At 40.3% G+C, this 11,216-nt stretch overlaps 1 protein-coding gene across 1 annotated transcript in view; it reads right to left on the bottom strand.

Moving 5' to 3' along the window:
- Positions 1–10,568, bottom strand: part of LCMT1 (leucine carboxyl methyltransferase 1) — a 19,642-nt gene extending 9,074 nt beyond the window's left edge. The window contains exons 1-5 of the mRNA XM_009895114.1: positions 10,564–10,568; positions 10,093–10,184; positions 9,376–9,497; positions 7,739–7,815; positions 7,021–7,082 (exon numbers count right to left, since the gene is read on the bottom strand). Of these exons, the coding sequence (XP_009893416.1) occupies positions 7,021–7,082; positions 7,739–7,815; positions 9,376–9,497; positions 10,093–10,184; positions 10,564–10,568 (358 nt within the window). The remainder of the gene's footprint in view (positions 1–7,020; positions 7,083–7,738; positions 7,816–9,375; positions 9,498–10,092; positions 10,185–10,563) is intronic.
- Positions 10,569–11,216: the final 648 nt, after the last annotated feature.

The raw sequence follows: 11,216 nt of genomic DNA, 5'->3' as shown, positions 1-11,216 counted from the left end.
TTTGGGATCCGTCTGAAGACAGACACAGCTCCTGAATGGTAAAATGGGAGCAAATGTTAAGAGTTGGGTGAAGAAAGAGACGCCAAGCGCCGAAGAGACAGGATGAAAGGGGTTTTCCACTTCGGGGGGTCGGGGGGGAGGAAAGGCCATTTATTAAATTAAGCAGTGCTTCAAACATTCTGGAATATGTACCTCCATTCAGTTTTCAAGTGACCAACTGTTTGAAAATGGCACTAGCAAGTGCCAATAGCTGTCTTTCCAGCAACATTTCGGAACAGATACAGAAACCAGAACAGTTCATGCAGAGAGTTACAGGGGGGAAAAAAAAAGAAAGAAAAAAAAAAAAAAAGTTGTGCGGCAAATGATTCAACATTTTGAGTCAAGGCTTTTTTCCATGTGCATGTTCTGTAATAGCTTTACTACTTCCCACACCCTTCTATTTAAGTTATTATATCAAGGCCACGATAATGGCATCAAGAAAAGCCACACAAAAAAACCCCACCACACACAGGAGGAGTATTTATATAGCCATCAGTTTGCTGTCCGGAGATACAGCACAGTAAGCGTCAGTCACTACAATTAGTATGAAATTAATGCAATCTTCTTGTCCAGCTTCATTGACTTGGACATACTGGTATGTTAATTATAACCAGAAATAAACTACAAAAGTCTTTTAAGTGATCCAGTAACGGAAGCAGCACAAAAACTTCAGAGGTGGAAGGAAACGTCTCTTGCTTGCATCACGTCGATTCAAGCATTTTTACCACCAAAGAGCAAGAAAGAGTAAAACCTCTCTAACTTTAGGTAAGAAAACTGTCCTTCAAAATGGTTCAAGTTTCAGCAATCAGAACTACTGTCATGGGTTGTAATAAGCCTGTATACACATGAACAAACCCCACAGAATTTCTGTTATGCCTTGACATGGTGGGAGAGGGGATGGCTGAAGGAAGCAACCTGGTGATCCTCAGTGCGGCCCAGCACGGTTGGGTTTGGAAATGGGGGTTGTCGACAAGTGAAAATCAACAGCCATATAGCCAGAGTCACGTCAGTCCAAGTTATCTACTGGAAAAAAACCCCAACACCAAATTAGAAGAGGTTTCTTGAAGGGTGATTTGGCTGAGTGGAAATATTCTTTAAACCTTAAAGCCAAGAATACTTAATGCCTTAATACAGGACTCCTCGCAGCAGAAACTTTTAAAAGGCCAAGAAAGCTGATGAGGAATGGATTGTCTCCTCTCTTCAAAAGCCTTTTACTCCAAATGCAATCAATTTACTTCCATTTCCAGTATCTGGGCTGTCTGGTTCTCTTTCTTTGGTCCATTCAAACAGAATGTACTTGCTCCTCCACACATTTTCCTGCCAACTTCCCTCGACTCTCCATTGATGGTTGTTGGCAAACACAACCACAGATAGTACCGAGGCAGAGCTGCACACACATTATACACAAGCTGATACAATTGCTATAAATTGTACATTTTAAACATATCTGAAAGCACCTCATTAAGTATCTCCATAATTCATATATTTTGACATTTACGATCAATACTTTCATTTTGAAGGAAATCTTAGGGAAAAATGAAATTTACACTAGTCAATTTTAAAACGCAAGAGAGGCAAAAGGAAAAACAAAAAAAGGAAAAGAGTTTAAGCTAAGCCTCTACCAAACTTTCTTGTAAGATTTGCTGCTAGCTTCCACCTTTGGCCTCTACACGGCACTAAAAAATCATTTTATATCTAAGTCAAAGGGATGAAGAGATCATACTTAACTAGGCAAACAACTTCAAGATTTTAATATCAGACTGACAACTGTACCATCACCCCACACTTAGATAAGAGACAGTCACTTACTGCAAGGCAATGGCAGCTGATGGCAGCCGGGATTGCCGTTGTTCCCATCCTGGAGGTAAAAGTTGAAGTACGGCCATAAACACCCCAGAGGATAATGTGCTGCTAGTTCATGGTCTGGCATCAATTTCTACTTTATTGCAGAGTTTGATGCTCTCAGTATGAAAATTTGCAAATATGCTGCCGCCCTGACCGAACAGTGTTGGTGCAAACGTATTTTAGAATACCTGCCTATCAACAGAGCAGCTGAAAAAGAAAAAGCAAGTTTCAGTTTGGTAGCAGAGCCACATGGTCTCCACTGATTCCTTCTTACGAAACAAGAAGTTTCTTTTCACTGAATTAACTTGTTTTGGTTTTTAAAAAACCCTATTTTTTTTTCCTCAGTGTAATCTCACTCTTCCGAAGGTGTCTCCCACCGTGACCTCCCGCTCCATCAGATCTGCCAGGAGCGCTGCTGCCATCCCTTCCCTTCCCTCCCCTCCTGGGCGGGCTGGAGAACACCACCCACGCTGCACCGACACGCAAGTCAGTGCCACAAGAACCAGGCACAAAGAAACGCGGTTCAAGATTGGGAAAGGCTTCCCAGTTGCATGATCCCACTGGACACAAACACACTGCCTGCTGGAGAAGAAACTGCCCCCAGAAACCAAAATACTTAATCTGAAAGGGTTTACTTTCTATGATTAAATCCTTGCTGTCTTGCTTATAAGCTCCACTCTCACCCTTCAAATAAATAGGGCCACCTTGTTGTGACTCAGGCCAGCTGTCCTAATGGCTTCATCCATTGAAAATCCCATATTCCAAGAACTAATTCCCATCCAGAGGCCAGTATTTCACGTTGGTTTTTAGTGAAGTTGTTTAGTCATGATGTCCTTTTCTACAGCACGGAGCTACCTTTTGGTTTTCTTTGCGATGCTCACACACAGCACATTCAGTTACATACAAAGTTTCTCTCTTGTACTTGTCTGAAATGAAGGTTTGAGAAATACCAGACACAGATTTCATTTGAGAAACAGAAGGGAGGGGTGAGGGAAGGAGAGAAAGAAGATGACCCCCATACTCCAGCCCACCCCACCTACCCAACGCAGACTCTCTCAGCGTAGCTGCACGCTTCTCTGTTGCATTGCGCATGGATAACAAAACATTTTGGTCTGATCATACCACTTGTACGCGTATTTTCCATGACTTTTGGCATAGAAGAAAAAATCCAAGTGCCTCGAATTTAGACAGTAACTGAATGGTAGCAGGAGTTGATTATATTTGCCTTTCAACCTCACTGCAATAAATTTTTTCTTCACAGAAACATTCTACCAGCTCCGGTTTATGGTGGCCCTCAGGCACTCACCCGCTACCTTAATCCGTCTGCTGAAGCAGCATTATAGAATCGCGGGTGCACAAAGCGCAGTGTTTCCTCTGCTACAAGAATTCAGAATTTTCTTTTCTTACTCTCTTCTCAGATTAATAGAACAATTTCCTGGAGGTTTTCTGAGAGACAGCACGCAGGATACTATTGACTCAAATGGATTTTATTAGGATTTTCATCCTAAGGCAGCTTTGGCAGCTTTACAAACAACCAGCCCATACAACTTATTCCGCCTGCTCAAAGGCATGATATAGTATTGGTCTTGCTCAGGTTGTTTGTTAACTACAACATCAGAACAGGGTATGTGTCAAAACACAAAGACATTTAGTTTGTCTTGCAAGCGCAGGATCATTCCCAACGGAAGGCACACAAATCACCAAGAGAGCAACACTCCCGAAGTCTGCATTGGGTCACAAGTAAGTTTGGAAATGTAGGGAAAAAGAAGTTAAAACAACCAACTCCCAAAGCTGGACTAGACAGGGCCAGAAAGCGTATCAGTGGCACTGAAAGGTAATAGTTCACTGAAGCATGATTTGCACTTGCAAAGTAGCAAAGGTGGAGTACTAACTTCCCAACTCCAGCAACTGCATCATAAACCAGATAGTGCCACTGAACTTTGAAAACAATTTAACCTGATATTGCCACAGCAATGTCAAATTACTGCACAAATTCACTGCTTTCCCCTGGAGATCTAACATTCCCTAGGAAACGACAAAGCTGTTCAATGACAAGTGTCATCTTGCTGCATTCAAGGGCAGAGGCCACAAATATCTATACTCGAATCACAAGCCATGCTGTCATTGCTTTGTCTAAAGGGCAAGGAGAAAGCAGATGTTGCCCCGAAGCCAATAAAGTTGTCTATTAGCACTAGCTTCATGAAATGACAACGTTTAGTGTGAGAAGAAAAGCAGTAAGAGAACAAGAATCACGTCAATGGATATTACAACAACTGAAAAATCAAATTCCAAAACACCTAAACAAATTATTCCTGGTAACATAAGACAGCAGCGTGGAACTGATTGGGGGGACAGACGACGGGACAACCTCCTGCTCCAAGATTCTAAAATCCAATTCCATATCCCCACCTTGAAAACCACAAAAATGAGCAACATTTCCCTACCTGGAAATGCTGCTTCATTATGCCCCACTACAATCCCTATGACAGGTGGTATTCCCAGAACATTGCATTAGTCTAACAGCTGCATCAGGTCAGACCAAAGGAACCCCAGTGTGGTATCCTGCCTCTCTCAGATGCCAACAGCAGCTACCTAGGGAAAAGACAAAGAGAGGGCAAATACGTACTACTAATACTGGCATCGACATCGTTTTCCATATTTTTTCTAAGAATGCTTAAATTTGATTTGGATTTCTGGACCATTACTGAGCCAATGCTTTAATATATTTATATATTATAATATGCAGATCTTGTACGCAGGCAGCAATAATCAGCCAGAAGCCTCTCATTTACATGTGAGGCACAAACTACTTTTTCTACCCATGTGCATCACTTTACCACTCTGAAGAGTCTGGACTTGCCAACAAGCTGCCACTTACTAGTCACTCTTTTTCCAATCATTTCTTAGTGTTGAACAACAATATATCCTTAAGCACAGATCTCCAACTCCCTCCATAATGAAAATTAACAACACGCGCCTGTCCTCCACCCCCAGCTCTTTATCCATATCCATATTCCTTCCCCCCACAACAACTGTGCAATTCCTTTGGCAAACTTTGGTAACGGACACTGTCAAAATACATTTTTTAAATTCAAACACTACATTAATTGGATGTCCTTTTCCAATATATTTGTTGACTCCTATAGAGAACTCCGATAGGTTTGTGAGGCATAACTTACCTTTACAAAAGCCATGCTGACTCTTTCTCAACACATTATATTATTCCTGTGTTCCACTAAGTCTGTCTGTTTCTACTAATTTGTCCAGTAGAGACATCAGTCCTACTGGCTTGTAGTTCCCTGGATTTCTCCTGGAGCCCATTTGAGTCACAGCCGCCACTTTCCAGTTCTCAGGTACTACGACAGTTTTAAAATGAGAGGGTATACACCAGTTAGTAGCTGAGCGAATTCATTGTCAAGTTCCTTTAGATCTCTAATAAATCTGATAATTCATCTGACTTTGATTTGTCTACTTAGTCCACAGCCTCTTCTGGTAGCAATTCCACGTGAAGCAGTGCTATTAATATGTCCTTAAATCAGAGTTCTCACCTGGATTTCACTCAAACTGGTTATTCACGTGGTTATTCAGTGCCTGTTCAAACTGGGATTCCACAACAGACTTCCACCATCTCCAAATATCTGGACATTATGCTACATGCCAAAGAGCTCAGTGTAGCAGAGCCTACACCAGCCGGGTTACAGTAAAATGGCTACTCTAAAGTACTTAAAACGCAGCACTTAGAAAGAACAAGAGAAGCAGCTTTAGAGAAATAAGCCACCCCAAATACATTCAAACAGTGATACATTAAATGCTGTTGAGTGCTGTGACTTGCTAATTAGTAGCTTTTGATTACAATACGCCAGTTATTTTGTTATACTATATGTATCTACAGCTGTTCAGTAACACAAATACTATCAAACCCTTCTGATTGACCTTGTATTAATGCCTTAACAGTGCCTATGCAGCATATGTCATTGTATGGAAGATATATGTTATAAGAAGATCTCCTAGCTAGAACACAGGGGTACTTAGGAGCTCCTCTGAGATGGGGCACTGGGCTTTCATCTTTTGAGACCTGAATGTACAATGCAGAATTCTGCCATTCAGATGACATCTGAAAGGTTGGTAAGTTAAGCCTCCTCTAATATGCAGCAACAAAATGTGCATAATATACATAAATATGGACAATCAAGTCAGTGTGTGGCAGTACTCTGATGCAAGCCAAAGCACTAAAAGAGCCTTGAGGTGAAGCACCTACACCTGGCCAGCAGCAGCACGGGCACACGGCCTCACTCTTCATACTCTTCCTCCCTCTTCTGAGGTCCCCTTCAAGCCCTCCAGAGCCTTAGCTAGACTTGTGCTTATTAAAAGCACCTATACATGTAATCACACCAGAGAACACAAAACTGCTAGCTCTGTTATAGGATCACATTTGCTAACGCAAATTAGTCAGTATCATAGATGCAGATAATTACAGTTCCTCCTAAAGGGTCCAAAGCAAATACTATAGCGCAGTATCTGCTATTCCAGCACCGAAAACATTACTCGATCCAGGGTTTTTTTCCCACAAGTAAAGAGGTTTCCAAATTAGTCCTGACACAAACATAACAAGACTATAAGCCAAGACAGTACAACCACACGACACCACCTAAATCTAATATCCTCTTATTACTAAAATATAACAAGTGCCACTGGCTCCTGAGAATGGACTTTGCAGGCTTTATTTCTTCTGTGAAGACTCTGGTAAATGTAAAGACTTGTGCTCTTAACGAGACAGTAAGAAGACAGAGGAAAGCACTCAATAGCTATTTTAATCCAGCATACATGACTATCAGTAGCATTTTCCCTTTTCTGTGTCAGAAAAGAAAACATAACTTAAGCTACATACGAGAGAAAGAAAAAAACCCAACAACTTTCTGGCAGAATAAAACCACTTCAAGAGAAGACGTTTCTAACATGACACAGAACAAATGGGCAGGAGTCTGTAAGAGAAGAAAAAAGCTTCTTTTTCCTCCCAATTCTCTGTCCAAACAGCATTTCAAACATTAAAAGCCTGCCCACATAGCAGAACAAAATGATCAGAAAAGTTTTAAAAGTACTGCAGTACATTGCTGACTTATTTTTAAGATGACTCACCTATTAGAAGAGAGTCCCCTGAATGGGATTCCATAATTGGTTTTGACAGGGGAGGTTTTGATCTGTGGGAAGAAGGAAGAAGCATCTCTGAGTAGTTAAGCTTGTTTAACAGTGTGCTTACAATTTTCTTTTTTTTAACATATATATATGTCTGTGTTAAAAACAGACAAGAGAATACCTCTGCCCTCTACTGGAAATAAAAACCTTTGCAAGTTAGACTTATTACTAAGTTGAGTTTTATCCCCTATGACTTGGTTTTGAGGTAATCTTTCAAGAAAGACACAGACACACTCTTCAAGTATCCTCCATAAGCCTTAAGTATTCATTCAAACACAACATTCATGTATAGTACCAGCTATCCTACCTCTGTAAGTGAACATGCAAGCCTGGGAATTTATTACTGTCTTCAATAGTAAGAGAAGACGGACAACTCGGTCACTTCTAATCATCATGAGGCTTCCCCTGCCCGTTATATTTTACATAATTAAGAATAAAGCCTACTTGCCTCCCTAAAGCTTCCACATATCAAATTCTTCGATTTGGAACACTGGCTGCACAGTCACATGCGTGACTTGCCTGCATAACGAAACCTCTAGTCTAAATCCTAGCACATGAAGAGTTTCTCAGAAGAGAGACGAAATAATTGTAGCTTGCAATTCATGACATTTTGCTGAATTACATTCAGTTTCATATATCTAAACATAAGCGTTATACTTACTTGATATTATGTATTTTTCTTGCAACTATCATTGGAAAATCCACTTCAAAATATTTTCTAGGGAGAAGATTTTCATCCTGAGAATTGGAGTAAGACTCTAGAATTAGGGACATTCAGGTTTCACATGCACATGACAAGAAGATATAACCTTAAGTCCTAAACAGTTTTGTTTTAGTTTACACTGGCATTTGTAACAGTAGTACAACTTAATGTCCCACAGCTTAAAAAATAAACCAAACAAACAAAACCAGCTGAAATATATTAGAATGTCCTCTAAGCATTAAGGAAATGACTTACTATTTTATGCCATGCAGCAATCCTAGACACTAGATCACCAAAACATATATTCCAACAATATATTATCAGGATCTAGAAGTGCACAGCAACAGGAAACTATTATGACTTTTACCGTGCATCTTCAGTATATTCTTCCAGAAAAAGAATCAGGAACATTTTGCAGAGGTTAAGACAGAAAGTGACCACATTCCACAATTTGTCCTCAAACTGACAGCCAGACTACAAGCGCATCAGTATTCCTCTACTACAAAAAAGGGGAAAACCTCTTCATTTCATGTTGTCACTATTTGACACTCTGATAGATAAGCTGAACCAAGTTACTCCCTATGCAGCAATCCTTTTGTGATGGATATATACTGCTAGTTCTAGCTTGTCAACCTCATGAATTTCTGAATAGTAGATTAAATCAGTAGTCAGAACACTGAACTACTCAGTTAACTGGGTCACATCATCTACACATTAATTGTACCACACCTGCTCTTTATGATGAGAAACAATTGGAATTACAGGCCCCACTTCAGCTTTTAAAATCAGTGTTACAGGAAAGTTAATAAAAATGTGTATTGGCACAGTTTTCATAGGAATGCAGGTAAGAAAAAAGCTTCACATCTCAGAAGAAATTCATTACCTCAGCAGTGGACTTGGCAGTGCAAGGTTAAGGGTTGGACTCTATGATATTAAGTGTCTTCTCCAACCTAAACAGTTGTACGAATTGTGACCAAGCAAAATGTGACTGACTTCCTTGGGCTTTCTTCCAGAAACCAAATTTACAATTTTACACATTACATAAGTGCTAATGAGAAGACAAGATGACTTAGGAATGTGTTTGCTCAGAATGGTACTATCATCTAGTATCTGAATAATTGTGAATGACATACATGCATACAAGCAGACATATATATTTAGACATATAAACTCACATTTATGTAAATAATTCAGTACCACGTAAATAGAACCTGTACAATCCTGTACTTCAGTGCCTTATTCCTATTTTAATAAAGGATAAAAAAAGTGAAATCTTAAGGCTTAAAGCGGACAGCAAAATGTGGAGTTCAAGCTCTGTTCCTGAAAGCCCGCTAGAGGTCAGCTTCGTGTCACACGCTTTTTGATAAAAGCCCGTGAAAACAGCAGCCCTTCCTGGGCACTGAGGTTTAAAGGTACCTAAACTAATTGTAAGCAAGCTGAGAATGGAGGCAAACCAGCCAGGGCAGTCAGTCTTGCTGTTTGCCTCCGCCTTGTACTACAGAATGCAGCACCAATAAGCCCTCACAGAAGAGTGCTTCAAATGTCCACGCAAATCTTTGTCTTCAGCTCAGTTCGTTACTCTCAGCTATCATTACCTTTAATCTCCAGAACAGGGTATCCATGCCAGCACCAAGATTAACAATTTGACAGTTGCATTCTGTCTTCTTTAGAAAAGCTTGAATCAGATAACTGACTCCATGGACACGAGCATAATAGCCTGTTAACAAAAAATAAAGTTTGTTTTTAAATACTATTTTCATGTAATACCTGCTGTTTAACACTCAGTAAGATTTTTAGGTAGTCTACTTAGAAAATGGTGTTTCTTAGGAAGAACAATGCATTCTTTTTAAGATACCTAAGGGGTTTGGGGGTTGGTTTTATTACTAACGAAATCTGACGCACTGATAAAACAGGATTCCTTGGGTAAATAAAAGTTTTAGTCAAGTTTCACCTCAAACTGGGCAGAATAATTCTAGCTTGTGCGCAGTTTTGCAGAGACCAGAGCAGACATACCCTGCTGGCTTGGGTCAAATCTGCATTTCTGATTGCTTTGTAGAGATTGCTGCACACTGAGACACACAGAGACATTCCATTCAGAATACAGAAAGCAAAGGATAATAGTTTTGATTTAAAGAGTAAAATTTAAAAGATCAACTACAGTATGGAATTATTACTGTGAAAAAAACTTTCTCATTCTTTTACATATTTCCTACACTCCATAATACCCAGTACATAGGTTTTACCAGGTGCTCTTCAAGATCAGATAAGACCACATTCGCACTGCCATCGTTCAAGTTCACATGGCAACTCACCTCTATTGATTTCAGGTGCTTTTCTCTCTTTGGCTTGTCTCACAAAATACTGGATGTAAGGGTCCTTCCAGTAGCCAACACTTACAGCAAACCTGTCCAGTGGAGGGGAAAAAAAAAAAAAAAAAAAAAAAGAGAGAGAATTATGAAATAAGGCCACCAAGATTTACTCTAAAAGATACACAGGCTGAAAAGGTCACCCTCTGACCTGGGTGCGTACACGCAGACATGGTTTAAAAAACCTGTTGAATGAGCAGAACTATTTCAACTAAGAAGTTATAGAAAGCCTAGTAAAGCCCATTGGTTCTTGCCATATTAAACAAGCATCTTTTTAATGGCCTATACACTATTTGATGAACTTCCGCAAGCAAGGACCCTAATCTCAAATATTTCCTCCTTGAGAACCCAGTAAATACAGGAACTGCTTGTCTAAAGCTCCTCAGACCACACATAAAGCATGCCTTACTTCTATACGTCATTATACTATGAGCTGTTTGCACTTATTCTAAAGCTTCTACATATCACTTTAACACAGACAACAGTGCTATTCTATTCCAACAGAACTAGCTAGTTTTACAACCAATTTGAAAAGGTAAACTCTCAAAACCAAACCCAACCACCCAACAACTTGCTCCTACAGCAATAACAAAGAATCGAACAAAAAGCCAGAAATAACAGAAGTTAAATTCACGCCTATGCACACCAGGGCAAAAAACCTTCTCACCCTCCCAGCACCCATCCTCCAGAGAAGGTGAAGTAAAGAATTCTGGAAAATAGCAAGATTTTTTATTTTTTTTTCCAGAGACATCAAACATCACTGAAATCCCACAGCCCGCCGGTAAGTATAACTCTAACTATCACTGTTTTACAAACAAATTCCAAGTTGACAATTAGGCAGTTGTTTAATAACAGCACCGGGAAAGTTTATGGTAAAGCTGAGGACTAAAGCAGTCGGTCCAGGGTAAAAGCACCTGCAGAGCAAACACCGCCCTGTCAAAGGGGGGCTCTGACCGTGTTTTGAAGTTTATTCACCGACGTACAGCTTATCTCGCTACACACTGCACTGCGCTGTGTGCGTTCCCCGGGCCCGCCGGCCCCTCCAGCCGCTGCGGACCCCGCTCCGGACC

The sequence above is a fragment of the Charadrius vociferus genome, unplaced genomic scaffold, assembly GCF_000708025.1.
Source record: "Charadrius vociferus isolate BGI_N301 unplaced genomic scaffold, ASM70802v2 scaffold600, whole genome shotgun sequence".
Lineage (NCBI taxonomy): Eukaryota > Metazoa > Chordata > Aves > Charadriiformes > Charadriidae > Charadrius > Charadrius vociferus.
This window is presented reverse-complemented; position numbering and strand designations above follow the sequence as displayed.